Below are 20,750 nucleotides of genomic sequence, written 5' to 3'. Positions count from 1 at the left end.
CCTGACCCACAGGATGTGAGCTAGTGCTGTGAAGCAAGACAGGCAGGAGCACAGACAGCACTTTTGAGACTCTACTTTCTTAAAAACCTTGGGGTACTTAATCGAGTTAGTGAGGAATGAGGGGGACACAGACACAAATGTCACTTTGGAGAGAGGACTGCACTCTCCCTCCCACGTTGGGAGCTCTTCAACTTCTGCAGTCTCCTGACAGTACAAACACAGAACAACTCTTGCACCTCTCATGCAGTTCTCTGCCAAATACTAGAGCTTCCTAAAAATATATAAATCTATGGAATACAAAATGGTTTAGCACCAGTTCCATAGAGAAGTATCTGGGACTGCAGCTGACCAAAACTCCTCAATGTTGTACCGCAGAAAACAAACACCACACAACCACAGCCACTTGAGAGACAAGTCTGAGGAAGACCTCAATGGCCAGTTTGGACACTCCAGGGAAGACCTGCTCATCAGCTGGAGAGGTTTCAAAGAACAACAAAAACTACTTTATTACTAGAAACATTACCTAGGAAGGAAGACTAAGTCACATTAGGAAAAATTTTCTAATGTTTGAGCTAATCAATCACCAAACTGCCCAACCCAGAAAGGCAATAGAACACTTGGTATTGCAGACACCGATAGTGCAAGCATCTAGTGACAGCACTACTGTTTGCCTTCCCTATAGGGCCTGGCAGTTAGGTTAAATAGCTCCTAGGTTATTATATAAAAACTAATTTCATCAATGTTACTACCACTCACATCTGGCAAAGTGACCTTTTAAAACAGCTAAAATAATTGCTCTTTAACAAAACCTTCCCCAACATTTACCAGCTCAAGGTATACAAAGTCTCATCCACAAGTTACCTGGGTAACTTGATATTGGAGAAAGATAAAGGTATCTTTTTCACACTTGTATTGGAAGCAAAGCACACTTTTATTACACAGCAAAGCACTCTGAGAAGGTTCCTTGCAGCCCCACTCCCTGCACAGGACTGCCTGTTATACATATATGCACTCATCACATGGGCAGTATAAAGCTTCAGGTACCTCAAAAACAGCATCAAACTATCACTTAAGTGGATATGCTGATGCTGCAGATTTTAACAAGCCAATCGAAATTAAAAGAATTACAGCTTTATACCAGCATTAAAATGATTGCTATCAGAGCACATACAGTTTGATGTAATCTACTGAAGTCAGGACAATTTGATACAAAACAAAGAAAAAATTTACTTCTCTTGTCTCAGTGAAAACATCTAATCCTAATTCAGATACGGATTTAAAGGTTAATGATTTAGCAACTGTTATAAGAATGTACATGTTGTTATGCTCTGAGGGACAATGGCTATTCACTAAAATTGTACATCCAAATCTACCTTTCCTTAAAAAGCTGTTCAAATGCTCTTATGGTGTCCGCAATAGAACACTGCATGCACAGTGTTATTCTGAGCAGACTGTGTCATATGTTCAGATATTTGGCATTTATTCACATACCTACTACATGCAGCCCCTCCCACACCAACTCTGCCAGGACCACACTAGAGACATCTACAATGGCACGTCAGCCTCAAGAGACATTCAGCATTGCACCAAACACTAATTTCAGTGATGTTACCCTACTGAACAAAGGGGCGACATGAAGAATTAAAATGTGATGCTGTAATTTTCTAAACCAATACAAACACTGATGGCTCCCTCTGGTGCTAAATGTAATGCAGTGTTACATCCTAAGCTGCCAAGGCAATGATATAATCCAATTATTTCGTGCAGCAGGTGACAGACATTATAGTAATAAGTGCTACAGCAGCAGAATTCCTCTTATAGACTAAATCTTTAAGTCCTCATTCATGGCCTGTACCAAGAATTCTTATGTGGAGAAAACATGAGACTCACCTTTAAGTGCCACAAAAAGAGTAGACTCGTTTCCTTACAGCACTTTCTGAAAGTAGAGTCTTCCCCTCATTTTCTTAAGAGTAGATTTAAAAATAATTTCAGGTTTCTACTTATTAAATTAGCAGTGACTCCTAGAGTAGTTTCAAAAAGCAAACCAAAACCACTTTTAAACCCATTCATTTATGCTGTGTACTACTTAAGTAAATGCTGAACAGATGACACAAAATACACCAATTAAATTTATGTATTACTAAATCTGCAGTTCAACACAGCATGCAGATCAAAATCAAGGCACTTGTTCTATTCTCAGGCTCAAATTGCTGTTTGGGATTTAAAACCTTAAATATGTTTGCATTTCTAGTGACACACCAAAGTGTCCAAATATGATGAGTAATGTTAAGCATTACTCCTTGAATTGTTCTTGCAACTACTGGAAACTCATTGCAACTATTCCTATCTGGTAGATTTCCAGTGCAAAACAAGGAAATTTAATAATCTAATCTGGAAGGGCTGAAATTTTTGCCTTTTTATCTTTGTGTGGAAAGAAGGGAAGCAAGCAGCATTTTTCACTTTTCTTCTTCTGCTCTTCCTCTCTTTTTTAACAAGATAAAGGTACAACAGCCTAAAGATACTACGCTGTACAGAGCATCCATTTCCTACTTATCAACAGATTTAAGCACAGCTATGCAGAACAAGGTGTGTGATGTTAATCTCCTCCACCTCCTTGATAGTGGGACATCAGTAAATTCTGATTGAAGAGTGTTTAGCCTTAAAAAAAAAAAAAGGTTAATGATTCTGTGTGCGAAAGGGAGGCTGGTGACAAAGGCAAGAGGGATGTGTTCCCGGTGTGCCTCTTTTCATCCAGCTGTTCCTTGTACTTGCAGCAGCAAACAGCTGGGTCTGGACCACTGTGCCAGCTGCTGTCCTGCTCCTCTGGCTACCAGGCAGCAGTAGATTAACCCATCTCTCCTGAGCTTCTGTACCCTCAACTACCAGTCTGTAAATTCAGCATACAACTTCAGGAGACTACACCTTTTAAAACTCCATGAAAACCACGTGTACAAAGGGCCCTCTTAGCAAACACCTACTGCCTAATCTCAGGTAACAAATTACTTTCTTCTCCATTTCCCCAAAGCATAAATTCTGTAATTTAATTACCACCATGTTGAATTAACTACACTTCAGAAAACTTTATGTTTTTAATTTTAGGTCACTATTCCCAAAGAAATTAAAACTCTGAAAAGAAGTTTAAATTAAGCTCATCAAGAACAAGAGCTAGAATACTTAGGTTTACTCTCAAACACCATTCTGAAGCTCAGTGCAAGAAGGCCTTGTGTTCCCATGTGTTAAATAGAGGTAATACTGCATTTTCACTTAGTGCTGCTTTGTGCCTAGAAGAAAGGTAGTTTTCACACTTAAACCTTATTAAAACCCCATCTAATGAGAAATTTTACACTAGTGCTTTTTAATGGAATTCTATTTCAAGGTTTTTGCACAGCAGATACGCACCATTTTCTTAATTAGTGAAACCGAAAGTATTTTTATTTATCACAGAAAGCACTACCTCTTCTTAATAAAAAAATTAAACAATCTGTTGTAAAGACTTTATAAACATCAATTTGTACTAATCTTAAAACCACAAATCCATTGATGTTTCCATTTAATTTTAAAATACCTTTTCAGGCAAATATTTTGCTGAAATGGATATTCAATATTCAAAGAAGAGCTGTTCTGTGATTCATTGTTACACAGCATTATTACAAATTACAACATTAATACCAAGGATCTACTTGAATACCTAACATCACTAAGTAGTCTATTCCATTTCAATAGCTTCCAAAATGTATTTTGCCTTTTCAGCTGAATGAAAAGAAATTATCTAAACTGACTTCTGGTGAGAAATCCTGAAAGAGCCATATTCATTACCATTAAGTCACACAAAAGAAATTACTTGTACAAAAAAAGAACCAGCACACCGACACCGGGTATCAAAAAATAGTTTTTCTTCCTCCACATGGACAGCATCAGGTAACATTAGCAGTCAGCCAGGTTACAGTCACTCCAGAAACTTCTCCCTTGACTGTAAACACACTTTCAGCATGAGAAGAGCAACACCAACTGTATTTTTAGCTGTCAGTGTATAACAAGCCTTCATGTAGAGTGCATGGGATGATAAGCCCAGCAGAGGCTGAAGACCACCCCAGCCATCCTGAGCAATGTACTCATAAACACTGCTGACAACTTGGACCCCACAAGCTGGGCTGCAGGTTTGGTACTGCAACATTACTACTGACATAGCAAGCCTGGAAAAAACACTAATTTAGATGGCCTTTAAGCTGCTGATCAAAGGGCTCTGACAGAGGAGATGTAAACAGCAGCTAAAGATGTTTCCATTTTAACTTCTTACCCCCTTGGGAGATCACCACCTCCGCAGGAGAGCTGGCAGAGTGGGATGGTGAGCCCACGCCTCAGTTCCCAATGGAGTCCCATCCTTGCTGCAGCAGCAGTTAAACACACACTAACATCCTAATCCAACTGGGGAACCCAATGCCAACTTTCATTGCTGAAATGCCACCACAGGTACTGGCCAGTGCTAAGGGACAGAAACACCTTCAATCACTGCAATTCTTCCTTTTGTTGCAATAGAGGAATGAACAGATCTTGCACAAGCATAATCCTCTTGATACTAGAAACTTAACAGCAGTGAGTTGCTATTTAAGGCCCATTCAGTTTGACAGTAATTTTAATAAGAAGTTATGTATTGACTGACACAATGATTCTGGACTTACATTTTTTATCTGAACAATTTGTATGAGAATTTGAATAGGATTTGATTTTACTGCTGAATAATACTACACAAAGGCCAGTTTCTCAAAGCTTTATCAACTGGCTTCAAATTAATTGTGTTTCTTTACTTGTGATGGAAAAGAAAATCAGCACAATGCAGCTGACCAATTTTCATCTTGTAAGTTACTTCCAAGACCTTACAAGCAGAAAGATGTCCCATACAAACCTGTAGCCTGGTAAGAAGCTAAGAGGGGAACCTGACAGCCCCCTAAATACATTTCCAGCTTTGTGTAAGACTTTAGGCCAGCTACAAGTCTTCTCTCCTACCAGGATTAACTTCTGCATAAATACTGAGTATAAATACTGGCTGAACTGAAACCCAACAACTTTACTGAGTAAATAGCTCTCCTGAAAGCCAGCTTTTACACTGTAGCTTTTACTTCATCTAATCTCATGAATGCAGCTAGGTACTTACCTATCAATCACAAACTCCTTCTGTCTTAGCAGCCCTTCTTTAATTTTCATTAGAGATTCCCAGTTGCTGGAGTCCTGATAGCTGGTAGTTTGGTAACTTGAACGAGATGTTCCAGGGGAAACCTGCATAATATAATTGTAGGATTAGCACCCAAAACACTGAAAGTAAATAATGTCCTACATATGTATGGCATTCACAAAGTGGTTTGCTCTTACAGAAACCTAAGTACTGTTTTGCAGTTTAATTCAGATTTGCTTTGTATAAAACGACTGCATTTATAAATAAGTTTCTGGAAACAAACTTCAGCACGGTGTCACTGATTTTATCATTTCTCTACTAAACAATTCATAGCCCTGAAAGCAGATGGGAATGAAAAACTCATTTAGAATTAACTACATCATAAGGAGGAAGACCACAACATGTTCATATCCTGCTACAATTCTTGTAGCACTTCCAACAACAGGGCTTGGTAACTTCAGACCCACTGGTAACTGCAGATAACAGTTGCCACTGCACGGTTCAACTCCCACCTGTAACGTTGGTTTACACAGAGAAATTTCCTTTGAGGTGTGTGCACTTAAAATGCAGAATAAAGGAATATAATTCTGGCTAAATTGTAAGAGAATAAAACTTTTATGAGCAACAGGTTTCAGGCTTTCTATATTTCTATTAATTTCCACTGAATATGAACTGACTATGAGCCAACAACATCATGGTTTGGAAGAAAAGTAAAAAACTAACTGGGATGTTTAATCAAGAAAGCATTTATTACAAATGTACTACAAACATTTGCATCAGGAATTCACATAAGGGAAGGTTTAAACTAGAGCTTCTGAGATCAAATGGAGGGATCCCAGCATCAGCTGCTATGAAGCATCATTTAATCTTTCACTGTTTTTTTGAATCACTGAAAAAAGTACTCTTTTTATTATCTGAGAGGCATCCTGGACAATGATGTCTTTCTGTGTTTTTCAAATAGAGCAGAAGGAAAAAAAAGTGAAAACATGGCTATTAAAAAAAAAAATACTTAAGGCTATTTTTTCTTTTATAGTTCCACAATGTTTTAAATTTCATCTGAAATTACAACAAACTGTATTAAGACTGAGACATATGATCAACAATTAAAGTAAGTTAAACAACTGCCAAGCACTCCACGTTTCTGGACAAAGTTTTACTGTGAATTATAACACTAAATGGAAAGAATTCATTGTTTAAATCCCAATACCATGAGGTACTAAAGCCAGGAGCCAATTCCTCACAGTTATAAACTCTTCTGTAAATTTAAAAAGTATTTCTTCCCATTCAGTCTTGTTCAGATCAATCCCTAGCTTGTCCACTGATGTGCTTCTGTGCATTTATTCTCCTTTAATTTATAACCTAAAACCAGATAAGATGACAAGACTTACCATTTCTAAAAATCTTTGAAGACTGTTAACACCCCCACCTCATCCCCCATTCCCCCAGGTCCAATTTATCTGCTTCAGTGAATTTTTCTTTTGCTTAACAAACTGGACAGTTTCAATAGTATGATCAGTTACAGATGATTAAAAAAACAAAGTAACAAAAACCAACCACAAAAACCATCAACAGTTCTACACATTAAACACTGCAGCCAATTAATGCCAATTAAAAACAAAATTAAAACTGGTGATATAATACTTTTTTGTTTGTTTGGGTAGTGATCTAATAAAACTCAGGAAAGATACCTAGTTATGATTCTTACTGTGAGTAACACATATGTAGAGTCTTTACGGTTTAAGAATCTAAAGTTTATTTTGCCTGAGTTGCTCCATCCAGACCACATCACGTCAAAGTAATTTCTGGTGTTTATATATAGAATACCTTGGGATTGTCACATACTGTTCTGTATTAGTTATACATATGACTGGCTGAATTGAGAGGCACCAGCACAAACCTATTCCAGTGAAAGTCTCTCTTAGTGACCCATGCCATGTCATGCAGTACAAAGTGACAACATCAGGAACTATCACTGGACTTTGTGTTACAAATTTTTTTCCTTTGGTTTTCCCACTACAGTGCTGATGAATGCTTTCCTACATCCATCTCAACACCATTACATTACAGTCAAAAAAGAAGAAAGAAACAGTCCTTATTGAAGCTGGGATTAGATCTTTACTCTTCAGAGCCAGAATTTCTTTCTTTACTCAAAAGAAAACTCACAAGCATTTGACAGGATGAATAGGAAATATATTATACAGCCAAATAAATTTATTGAATGTGATGAATTTCATCTTTGAGAATGAACTATAAAAATGAAGAGATTAAAGACAACAATTTAAATACAAACCTATCTTAAGTGAAGACATTCTGGAAGTCACTGATGTTTTCTCTAGGAGAATTCTTCAATGCAAACCCTTTATTTCAAACTAGCACGTCTGCAAACAATAATTTGCACTGAAGTAGAAAAAAACCCCTACAAATTTGGTACAGTAAGTAATTACACAAGTAAATTAAAAATTATAGCTGCTGAAAAGCAATGCAAAGAATTTTGCAAAGTTAAGAACAGAGTAATATTTTTTGAATTATATGTAAACAATAGTGTGTTAGTTTGGGTTTTTTATTAAATATAAAACTTCAGGCCTCCATAGATGATTCACTGAAATGCTTTATCTTTGGAATATACCCAATCCTATAAAGTATATACATGCTGTATACACATATGTAACAAAAAATAAAATATTATTTTGTATTACCATTGTGTGCTTCAATTTCTCACTCTGAACAAATGAAAACAGAAACAAAAATGTTTGATTCTGATATCATGTTTCATCCTATTAAGAAAAAAAGAATATACTAAAAATACTTCTTAGCACTTCCAAAATAACAAGACACTTCACTCATTTATGAGCACATGGTGTTGACTACTACAACAGCTTTCTAGCTGCTTTGAATTGTGTGGTAACACACAGGCAGTCCGCTTATGTTTGAGTATCTTGTCTCCTTAAGGATATCAACCCAAATAGTGAGACCAGATACACTTCCAGGAGTCATATTTAGAAAGCCATCCACAGCTCCAAGTCCTTAACTTGAATCATCCACAACTACAAAACAAAATACCGTCTGGAAAGACACAGCATTCTTTTCTATCTGTCCTAAAAAATACAACTATTTTTGTCACCTGGCACCTCTTCTGAGAGCATCAGCCTTGTCCTGAGAACATGTGTTCAGTTAGAACAGTATCCTTTGCACAGTGACATCCAAAGGTCTTCACTAGCTTGTTTTGTGACAAAGGCTTGGCAAACCTTCAAGTCACTGCTGAGGCAAAGTCAGCTGCTGGGGAAAAAAAATAAAATAAGAAATCTTTGCTGTACTAACCTAGATGCAAATTCTTACTGCTGGAACAGACATTGCTAACTGATAGCTTCATGCTTATTATCAGTGGAAAAACAATTTTTCTGTAGACAGAGTGTAACAACATTTAGATAACTCAGGTCAAATATGGCCGGGTTTTTAATTGCGCTAATTAAAATTATCTTCTCAAACATGCCCATAGTTTCTGCCTGCAGCAGATCAGTCTTTCAGCACACAGAGTAGCCCAGCATTCCATGTGTAACACAATACAGTGTCAAATGATGTCATTTACTACAACACAAAGTAAAGGTGAAGTCCAAAAATGTCAATATAATACTTAATCTCAAAAAAAAAACCAAACCCAAAAATTTTAATGGATTTGAAAGAGTTTTTCATGAAAGCTGCAGCTTACATGATTTAGTGCTGTCCATACTCAACTGTAAATTTTCACGGTCCATTACTAACAACGAGCAGAGTACCAAGAATTATGCCTGGACAGCTGCTTACACTGCCCTACACTATCACAAACTCCTGTTCATAGGGATCATTCTCCTCTTACTGCATTTTACAGACATTGCTCAACAGAAAGAGAATCCCTTGCATCCACAGCTAATCCAAGGTAGAGAATCAATACAAACAATGTTAGCAGGAGGTAAGGATTCCTTTTTTGACTGACAGTTGAGGAAACAAATATGGGTGACCCCTCAGGCTGTGTCTCAGGGAGATGACTGGATAGATAATGCGGGAGAAAGAAGAGGTGGCAACAAGCCCAAATGCACTCTTGTCACAGGGATGCCTCCTGCTTATGGGTCATCTGTGATGGGAAAAAGTTTAAATCTGCACAGTCAGAACAACATTCACTGAGGAGCTCTGCAACTGCTCCCTACCCTGGGTTTGGAAAAACTATTTACCCATCCCTTCCTCCCCACACACATTTCTTCCTAACCTCACATTTCAGCTCAGAACAGCTCCCATAATTTAGACAATCCCAACAGATCATTCATCCTTTTGCAGGTGAAACATGACAGGGATGGTTGCTGTCATGCAGGAAAAGCAATAGAAGGCTGCAACCATGGAATAAGGCCTGAATTTTAAGGAATGACTTATACAGAAAGGCTGTACCCTGCAGAAATGCACTAGAAAAACAGCTACAAAGCTGAATCTTCCACAATGTAATTCTGAGCTGGGTAGAAACAAGACTATAGACAAGAATCCCTAAACTGCAGGATATGTATCTCACCACCACCCACCTACTGCTCTACCCTGCTCCATCTTTGCCTTTTAGAGAAGACTGTGATTCTGCTCAGCACGATATAATCACTACAATTCTTGGCAAGCAACACCTAGGCTGTATCACATTTTGCCTATGCTTTCACAAATTTCCAGCAGTCATGGGGGAAAGAACATCTAATTGTGCCCCTGCACTTTTATTCCAGGCATGGTATATGTAGTGCTCTTTGGGGAATTGCTTTAATGTGGAAAACATCGTTAAAATCAAAATTGAAACACCATCAAATGGTGAGGTACTCAGAATTACAGGTGTAGTGTAGAGAGGTTAGCACTGCCAACAGCAAAATAAAAATCAATAAGGCTTGGAAAAAAATCCCAAACACCTACTTTATACAGACATTCAGCCTGCAAAGTAGTTAATATAAAAGAGACCAAAACTAACAGGGAAAATACACTTGACAGGACTTGACAATTTAACCTGCGTGAAAATCAACTTAATGCAAGTCAGGATTGCCTGTATATGGGATGCTGGGTTACAGAAAAAGGGGATGAGGGAAAGGATAAAGCAGTGACTTTAAACAGCACTGGCATAAACCCAGTTGCAAGAGTATGTCTGGTAATAGGAACCAGAAAGTCACTGGAACAGTAAAACATATTCAAAGAAGAGAAACTTTCATGGCTAAAAAGCTTAGAAAGAGTGATTTATGATAAAGAGTTAAATACCACAAAGGCTGAAGAGACATGAAATCAGACAGCAAATACCTTGTTTCCTACGTTGAGAGTCCATGTAAGCTAAGGTTGATGGAATGAAAATTGAGACAGGGAAGTCTGGGACACGAGTATCAGCAGAAAACAAACAAACAAACAAAAACCAGCAAACAACAACAAAAACCCCTTTAAACCAACTAAAGAGATGGAGCAAAATAGCAAAAGCATATCACAAACAACTGAGAGAAGATACAAATTTTAAGATTTTAGAATCTGCACTGGATGAAGTTCAGCAATTAAAGGGCAAGCCAGTCCTTACTTGATGACACATCAGGATTTCCTTTGAGTTAGGGTTAAATTGTACATTCATGTGACTTACAACACACTGACTACATTATGCCAAGAGCAGAATAATCACAGCTAGACACTAACCTCATAGACAAAAATTCAAGAATCAAAATTGATTTTCAAAGGGATCACCTCAAAGATAAATAGTGAGAGCTGAACTGCATGGATGCTACATCTGTTATGACTCTAAAGTTTTTCCAATAAAAAATTAAAATGCTAATGCCATTTTACAGACACCACCACTATCATCATAAACTTGGAGAAAGTGGAAAGCTTTCAAAATGGAGAAGAATAAACAGTAATAGCATTCACATGCCTCCTAAAGGCAGTGCTCCCTCTAATCATTACACTTTTACTAGCATATCTGTTGAAACTTCCTTCACAAATGAAATCCCCATTGCACACAGGGCAACACACTTAATTCAGACCTCACAGATCTGACTCTTATAAGCCTGGGGGGAATCTGACGGTCCTGCAAGTTGCTGTTATTTATACATTTACTTCTTCCCCAACATTGTTTATACTGCAGCTGAGGCTTCTGAACTTCATCAAGGTCAGGTCTGATAATCACAACAAGGGAGGAAGACATGGTCCCTTCGCACAACAGCTTACAAATGAATTAAGAGCAAAGCATAGCAAGACCATGGTTGCTGGGATACGACAAGAGAAGGGAGAAAACAAAGGCTAAGGTCAGGTAGCTATTCACCATGGAGGAAAAAAATTTTAAATAAATAAAAACAAGCAGAGATGTTTTTTTTTACTAATGGCATAGTTACAGGGCTTTGATAGCAACCGCATGATCAGTTAAATGTGGCATAAAAGTGCACTGCTACCAAAGGGAGGGGGCCTGTTCTCCTGCCTCTTCTCACCACTTCAAACATTCATACCTTTCAGCTCCCTCCTGACAGCCCCAGTCCTACCCTCTTCCCTCTATCCCACACACGAAGGGTATTTGCATCTCGGTCAGACTCTTATCAGATTCATTGCACAAGGCCACATGAGATCTAGCACTGGCACACACTCTTAAGTGGGAAAGCAGTGTACAAGACAACACATTTTGCAGTGGCAAAACTTTGTGCTGGATTAGTACAAAAATGACCACAAGCTGAATTACCTCAACTCCAAGCACTGCCAAACCCTTCCAAAATATCAGTGTATGGACTGGGTATTTTCCAAGCTTCTGAAAAAAATCCTATTATGCAGTTGCTATGACATTGTTAAGTTACTGGCCAAGACCTGTTTAGATAAGCCATCAGTTCAAGAAAAAGAACTTGCACATGAAGATGGCATAACAGAAAAACCAAAAGCCTCCTGTCTTATTATTTTTCAAAATAGTCCTGCCTGTGTTGGCTCTATGCATTGTGATAGCATACACAGGACCAGCAGCACAGTCCTAGCCTACAGTCAGAGACTGCATGTGTAAAATCCTTATGTGTTCAGAATCTGCATTCAGCAGGGGATCCTGCAGAAATATAAAGCAGAAATATAGCAGGGGATTTGTACGGGAAAGGAACTAGAATTCTGGTTACCACTTATCTGGCAAGGTTTTGTTCCTTCTAGCATCCCTGATGGTACTGTGCAAAAACCTCCAATGACAAAAAAGTCCTCCTAGAAGAGGCTGCAGCGACTCAGCAGTCCTCCCTGACTTTCCTGACTGTCTCATCTCTGTCCCTTAAGCTACTACGTTCCTGAAGGGTGAAAGCAGCACTCCCGGAGCTGCACATGGGATAATGATACACCCTCCTCTGCTTATCTTCCCCTGAACAATCACACTTCGCTTGCTTTTATGTGTTGTTATAACATTCCTTCATAGTCCATGCAACACCAATATTATTTTTGTCATAAATCCTTTCCATTTATATTCTGGCAAATGTTATGAACACAAAACACTTCTAGGTGCCACTTAATATGACGTTAAAAGCAACAGTGCCTGGAATTTTCCACTGATAACAACTGGGTCTTTCCTAAGTATAGAAGCACTTGTTTTATTAAGTGTTCATTTTATCTTCCTACTGCATTGAAATTCAAATGTTCTTTACTATAAAAAAAAAATTAAACATCTGGAGACAAAGGGGAGCTTCCACAAGAACTTTTTTTTTTTTCTTAAAGCTTTTAGATGAAGTTTCACTTTTAAATTAATTATTTCTTTTTGTTACTTATTCTGTCCTGGAAAGCAAAGTGAGTATAGTTATTAATAAAGAACATTGTTTTATGTGCTGCATAAATACAGGATGTTATTCACTACAAAAAATTATGAACTGTACAAGTAAGACAGAAGTAGCTTAGAAAAAATGAATAGTTGGCAAAAATCAATCAATGAATAGGACATGTAAAATATCTCAGACATCCTCAACCAAGTTCTCATTGTTTATAAAAGACTTTAAGTCAAACGTATATTGCTAATACCTACAATTACCAGTTTACTGAATGCCAGTCTTGATTGCTCACTGATTACTTACTGTGTTTGCTCATGGCTAAAGTGGATGCAAAAAGTGACCTAGAAAGCATCATCATTTTTTGCCAGCCTGCACAAACTTTGCATGGATGAGCAGAGCTGGACATCAATCTCACACAGAAACTAACAGGAGTCCTCCTGTAACAAGAAGGTAACAAAAAGAGAATGTAACTTGGGTGAATATTAGAAAAAAAAAAACAACAAGCCATACTTATGCAGCAATTGGAGAAGAAAACTTAGAAAAACCTTATAAGCACAGAGCATCAAATTCTCTTAATAAAACATGCAAGCATATTGAAAGAGATGGAAGCCACTATGAATTTAATGTGAAGCAGGAGCATACATCTGGGGAAAAGTGATGCTCTGCAATTTCTTTATCAAGGATCTTGATTTTTCAAATGGAAGTTGTCGAGATTCTGTGAAGGGTGTTGGCCCCTAAATCAGAAAACTGAGCCTCTCCTTTCCTGCATTCCATTTGCTTTAGTTTTTCATGATTTTACAAGAAACATGAGCCATGCATGTAATACTCAGCACAATTAACTGAAATTTAAAAGAAACAAAAAAAATCCCATAAAAATAAAGCAAAAACGTCCAGAATATTTATATTAGAACAAATCCAAGTATTCTGACGAACTCAAGAAAGTACATTTTACCTAAAAACAATAATCCAGAACTGGTCTCTATGACCACTTGCAGAAAGAATGGAGTGAAATTATTGGAACATGCGCACTTCAAGTTTTGCAGATGCAACTTCTGCACGTTATAGTTGTTGGGGAAGGAATGATTAAATAATACACTCTTTTCCATTTTCTTTTAGGCAGATAAACCAAAATTGTTAGCAGTAACAAAGACATCACCTCACACACACCTTTGTTCTTCTCCAGCTCATATTACCATGAACACAGATTTTTAAAAAAAAGGAGAAAAAAGACAAGGATACTGTGTAAACAGTAGCAAGTAGGGGATTTAGTAAAGTGGCCTTAGCGGGGATTGGAAGACCAAACCAAGTTCTCTACTAAAACATTCTCGTAAGATCTGTGGCCATCAGAGCACTGCACAACATAAGTGCAGTATTCATTTACATTTACTGGTAACTACCTTGAAAAACTTCCAAGGGTTGGAAAATTAGAGGCAACTCATGTTTTCTGTCTCAACTCCAGGAATTCTTCCCAGAGGGAACTAGCTGTTTCAGCCAGAAAACCAAGTAGAACAGCACATGGACCTACTGTGAAGATTAAATTGCTTCAAGCAGGGATTCTACCACCATCCCTCTACACCATCACACGTATGATTTTTTTTTTTTTTAACTCATAAGGAGACATCATGTACTTGCATGACTCTTTGAATTTCAGATGCATTTACAGAGGCTCTACACCTCTGGCAAACCAGATCCTGGAATCTCAAAAGTTAGACATTTGCAAATCCTAGCCTGAAACTTCTGCATCACTGATAAACAGAAGAAATGTTAATTTAACACTGGACTGTGTATGAAAGCAGCAACCAAACAACAAAGGAAGGTAGTCACATAATTTGTGTGTGGAGTAAGTGACGGATATTTGAACTGTTTGGCTTCAATCCAGACTGAACCTTTTCCACTTGAGTCTATGAGGGGTACTTGAAACACACTTGTCTCTAGCAAAAGCAGCAGTATGATGTAAGGGTGCATCCAAACATCCGTGTCAGTGTGTGAAGGTGTTTTCCTTCCTTACAAGATAAACTCAGGGGGAGCCCTAGCACCTTCTTTATATAGGCAGAAAGGGTAGAAGTTCACGCTAAAAAAAAAACTATCACTTTCATCACCAGCAATTAGTAATTGTCACTTGTAGGTCTACAAGTTTCTTACAAAGGGTCTAGACTTATTCTACAGAGACGAAACTGAGACAAGAAGACAATTTGTCCCTTTGAACACCAAAACACAGCAGATTGTCTAGTGTGAAAACCATTTTGTAAGCAAAATACTGGTTTTAACAGACACAAATTAGGTTATATCTGCCTAAAGAAAAATAAATATGCACTGATTGAAGGAGGTTCATTTAGAAGGTGGGAAAAATCATATTTCAGAATGAACTACCTTTGTTTTCACTTTCTAATTTACAGAGATGTCAATAATGATGTTATACCAAGTACTCACATAACCAATTGATACAGAGGACTGTATTTCAAAACCAAAGAACTAAGTCAGTTTCAATAAAGGCCACAAAGAAAGCAAATAGTTTCTTCTATAAGAACAGAGTCATAAAAGCAGGAATAAAGCTCTCCACCTCAGTGGTCAGAAAGTTACAGACAAAACAATCTGTGAGACTACACTTGACAAAGCTCCATGCTCCAGTGACTGACAACAGAACTTCCATGAGAAAGCAGCTGCCTGAAACAGAATACATAGTCAGAAAATATCAGCAAGATGTGGAAATCTCTGCTTGCTACTCAGAGCTGGTCTGAACCAAGGAGTAGAGCCATGTTTTTATTTGGCACATTCTGAAACAGAATAAAGAAATAGATGAGTTTTGTACCTCAAATTCTCAGGTAATGAAATTCAGGATCCTAACTTTCTTGGGTGCTTTTTTGCTGAATGCTTTTTTCCTGCAGAAGTAATTCTGAGTCAGCACTCTACTTCCAAAGACGGAAAAGACATTCTGCTACTTAAATAAACTTCAGTGATTTCTGATGAAGTTAAGAAAAACCCCTTAGTGTTTTAGCTATGAACTGCATGAAACAAAGATACGAAGCAGTAGATAGCTGACACTCAACATGGGAATTAGTCTTATTTACAGTCACTCAAGAGAGGGAAGGAGAAAAAAAACCCCAAACCTCAGAGCAATGCACAGAAGAAATGAAGTAAAGACACACACCATTCTGTAAAACAAAGCAAGAGAAAGAAAGGTGTTTCTGGCTCCCACTTCTCCAAGTAGGGCCATGTGAAAACTAGCCTGAAAACTCTTTTAAAGCCTGATTTATGCCATCTCCATGCTGATCTGAATGAAGTTCCCCAGGAGGCAAAATGTTGAGGCCACTTGTCTACCTGCTGCCCCTCCACACCACATGAGGGTGATCACTGCAATAATCTGCACAAGAGAATCTTTCAGCTTCTAAATGATGCCAAAACATTCATCATTTGGGCAATATTTATGCATTTCTGTTAGGACAATTTTCAGCTGAAGATAGGTAGCAGCAAAAGCTAAAGCCCAATCATTTTTCCTCAATTCTGCAGTTACACTTTCAAGTGGAGATAATCCAGCACCACCACTTGTCAACTGAAACATGGTCTTCCAGCTTTATCTCTCCTTCATGTGCCTTTGTCCTGCTGTTCATCTATCACTCACAACATGTCAAATAACACAACTAATCTCTGTGTTTCCCAGAACAGTTTATCTGAAAGAACACTCAACACAGTTTCTTAGGTATAAGGATCTCAGCACACCACCTAAAGCACATTGTTCAGCTTAACCAATTGAGGACACTAGTAAGCGCTAAAACACAGTGTTCCCAGGCATTTCATAGAAATAAAGAACTTTCACTGTAATGAAGATCACTGAATTTCCTATCCTGTCTCATGTTGCTATTTTGAAGACACTTGGCATCATTGAAGGTAACTGCAACTAGTAAATTATTTGACCTTCATTAACCTACTAAAAAGGTAAACTTCATTGCTGTAAAAGCCCCCAGGTATTTACAAGAGCATAGATTTGTGTATTGTCAATATTTTGTTGCAAAATGAACCACCTACATGCGTCAAGTCTGTGCTAATTGTATTGTCTCCACATGAAATATGCGCTTCCTAACGGGGTTTGGGAAGAGGAAGGACACAGTCGATTTTCAGAGCAAGAGCCAGGCAAAGCTTCTTGTTTCCCTTCTCTTCTAACACTGGGTCAAAGCACCAAAGACAATAAACAGGCGTGACACACTTCTGCACACTGAGATCTACTTTAATGGTTTACGGTTTGTGCCAGTAACAGCAACTGAAACGAAAACATTCAAGATGACCTTTCAAAAAAATGTCTTTGGTCAGTAACAAATCAGATGACTAGTACAACCAGAGCATTCACCATTCCCAAAAAGAGAAATATTTCCGACCAAGTTTTCTATTAATTTATTTTGTACTTTTTTCTTAATCACTTTGCAATGGTATGCTTTACAAGCTGCTGCCTCAAAAAGTAATTTCGCTTTGTTTGCAAAGAAGAAAAAAATGTGACAATCTAACTAATGTCTGTCTAATGGTAAGGAAAAGTAAATGTGTCTTGTCTCAGAGGAGAATAACATGATGCAAAACCTAAATTTCTCAGCAGACTTTGTTCCTATAACACTAATGAAGACTGTGGCACTATACAAAAGCAGGAACATCTGAAGCCTCAAAAAGGCAACTTCCTCTACATAAATCCAGAAGATATTGAGGTTACAGATGTGAGTGAGATTCACTGAAGTCAGATAATTATTAAAGGAGGCATCAGGTAAAACATATAAGGAAATTTGATAAGTCTATCAAATTAAAGTAAAAAACCTTAAATGCATTTTAAAAGTTACTATCTCTCAATTGATTAGGCTGTTGCCTTATCTGGTGTGATTCTGAAATGCTATTCACATCAACACAGAAAATACTGATTTTTCTCTACTTTTGAAGGAAGGAAAAGCTCAGATTTCCCTTTAGGGTGTATTAGGTTCGCAGCACAAATGTAACTGAAGGATACATTAGCTGGGTCCTTCCTTTTAGAGAACAGTAACAAGGGTCCTGTAAACCACATCTGCTAATACCGGGAGAGCTACAAGCAATTACCATCACAGAATTAGGCCAGAAAACTACTGGTTACAAAAAAGAAAGATCTCATTTTAGAGTTCAGCTTTAATACCAAACTCTGCTACTCTGTCCCATATGCACACAAATGAATGCACATTTGTGGGAGCATTCACTTCTCCCTTCTCTGTGTTTTTTATTACAGTTAAACCAAACATGCCAACACAAGGACTTCTGCCATGTGAGATCACAGAGGCACTTTTGCAGTGTGAGAGAAAACTGCAGCAGCATCATGAAACAACTCATTAACTGGAGTACTCAGACTTACTGCTGAATTTCTTTAACTGTATATTACAAATAATTGGACTTGGGTCACAGTCCATTTCTATATAGAGTCATGATCATCAGTGCACCAGATAGTGACATCTCAGACTCTTCACAGATTTTTACAGATGGCCAGTGTCTACAGCTGGAATTTTGAAAACTAGCACAAGAAAGGCAAAAATAATCCAGGAAATTATTACCAATGTGAATAACAGCCTTACGATTATTATTAAAATAAAGGAGCTGGTATGCTGAAGTACAACACGTCTCTTTTTAGACACTATCCCAAACATCAACCGGATCTCTAAATAATTTCTGAGAAGAAACATGTTCTAGTGGTAGATTCCTAATCCCCCTGGAGAAAGCCCAGATCATATCCATTTAAGGTCAAGCAGGCAACAGCTGCACATTTTTGTTCCCCAGAACAAAATGCAGCAGACCAAAACCTCCAACACAGATTCCTTTTTTAAAGTTTTTTCTTTCTGATATCCATGGGTGTCTGGGCCTGTTCACCCCGGAGTGAATGAAAACAGTACAATGATGTGCTCATATATTGAGTCTGTACTTGTCAGACTTGACATGTCCCATAAGCAGTACTTTGGCATCTGCCTCAGAACCACACCAAAACCTCTGTGAGTTACACAAGGGAATGATAACTAACCTGAACTAGAAAAATGTTATCAAGAGAGTGTTCCTAAACAAGCTTGTTTTAGAGAAACAACATCAATACAATATCTACAACACTCATGTGGTCTGAACTTGTACATGTTATTGTTATTTGGCAAATACATTTTCCATCTTAAAATTCTTATCAGAGTTGACATTTCGAGAAGACATGTATTATGTTTCTGATGTAACCCTAGTATTTTTTCAGTGCCTTGGTTTGTACATTTAAGTATCACTCTTTAAAATGGAGACCAGGTTATGACTGTGTCAGCAGCTCACAAAAAAACCCAAATTCTCTTAAGGTATCTAATTTCTAAAAAGCTCCAACTCATTAACAAAAAGAGCCAAGAATTTAGGGTAGTGTAACTAAATAATGACAATTTTGCATTGATTTGGTAAAAGAGAGGAACAGCACTGCAGCTGTTGCAGTGCTGAGTGTTTGACTTCCTAACAAAATACAGAGGGTGAATATCAACAGTACAAGTTTCATAAAAAAGCAAATGGTCCAATGCTAGCACTTTTCTTGGATGACAGCATACAATAAAAACATGAAACTTCCCTCATAAAAAAGCCAAATACAGTTTGCTTGACTGTGAGAGATTTATTATATTAATAATGCCATTATAAATAAATTATGAAACACTTTGCACCAGTAAAGAACCATCACTCCTCACTGTGAAGATATTCAATTAACTTTCAACTGAAATATGTGACCCCAAACTTCCTGGGTTTGATACTAAAGGACAACTGAAAGCAGGAAGATTTATTATACTAAAATCAAGTTGCTAACTTCAAATGTGATATAACCAATTTGCAGAAAAGTTGAACCATATTTACAAAAACAAAAACCGAACTCAATTTGCAACAGGGTTGTACATCATCCCCAAAGCCCTTCTGGGGTTTCCAGGGAACAAAGAACCCAAATTAAACAAAAAAACCCCACCCTGTATGTGTTCCTGCTTAAAGCCAAGCATTCATCTATGCTAAACAATTATTGTCAAAACTGAATCTGTAAGTATTCAGAATTAAGCTGAGCTTCTGTATTTTTGCCTGCAATTTCAGAATCAGGAAAAGGCACATGCTGTCAGTTGCATCCACACAGAAAGCCTGATACTGGATGCTCTCACTTGACAGCTTAATCCTTTTGCATCCAGTAAATCCTTTACTTCCCCAATGCACAAAACCTCCTGTGTATATGCACTAGGTTGTCACCTCTTAACACAGGAAAGTATACATAAGATAACCTGCAAAGCAGCATCAAGCTGCTACTCCTATCCAAACAAAGAGAAAGGGTTCTCAAAATTTAGTTAAATAGTTTCCACTCACAGAAAGTGGGAGGGGAAGAAAAAATGTGGAAATGTATTTTAAAGGAAAGATAAATATACTTTAAATATATAGTAATGATAAATTTCAGAGATGAACTTACATATGCCAGAATTGGGAAAAAAAATCCTGTAACCCACCCATTAAAGGTTTTCAGAGACTTGAAATGCAGAAAAGTTATTTCAGTTTAAGCACTGTGAGAAAAAAGATGATATTGGGAAGCATTCATCACACACTATAAACGGAATACCAGAATAATCAAAGCTATATATATTGAAAGTGTAGTTTAAAAAGTACACCTTGGACAAAAGAAAATAATTTCAAGTCAAACACGCACAAGAAATGTGTCTGCCCTCACTATTTAGGTTTTCTAATGAAGAACAAACATTGCGGTAGCAAAAGTAACACATCCAAAGCAGTGCCCTGAGTAAGTTCCCATTTAAGTTCCTGTTTAAAAAAAGGCAGTGTGTCACTGAAGCATGCAGCTTCCCAGATTCTCTCATCCT

At 37.6% G+C, this 20,750-nt stretch overlaps 1 protein-coding gene across 2 annotated transcripts in view; it reads right to left on the bottom strand.

The window, feature by feature from the left end:
* Nucleotides 1-20,750, bottom strand: part of CEP85L (centrosomal protein 85 like) — a 137,656-nt gene that overhangs the window by 21,860 nt on the left and 95,046 nt on the right. For both annotated transcript variants that reach the window (XM_033054354.2, XM_033054353.2), the window contains exon 4: nt 5,153-5,274. In XM_033054354.2, the coding sequence (XP_032910245.1) occupies nt 5,153-5,274 (122 nt within the window). The remainder of the gene's footprint in view (nt 1-5,152; nt 5,275-20,750) is intronic.

Source organism: Catharus ustulatus, chromosome 3 (assembly GCF_009819885.2).
Source record: "Catharus ustulatus isolate bCatUst1 chromosome 3, bCatUst1.pri.v2, whole genome shotgun sequence".
NCBI lineage: Eukaryota > Metazoa > Chordata > Aves > Passeriformes > Turdidae > Catharus > Catharus ustulatus.
This window is presented reverse-complemented; position numbering and strand designations above follow the sequence as displayed.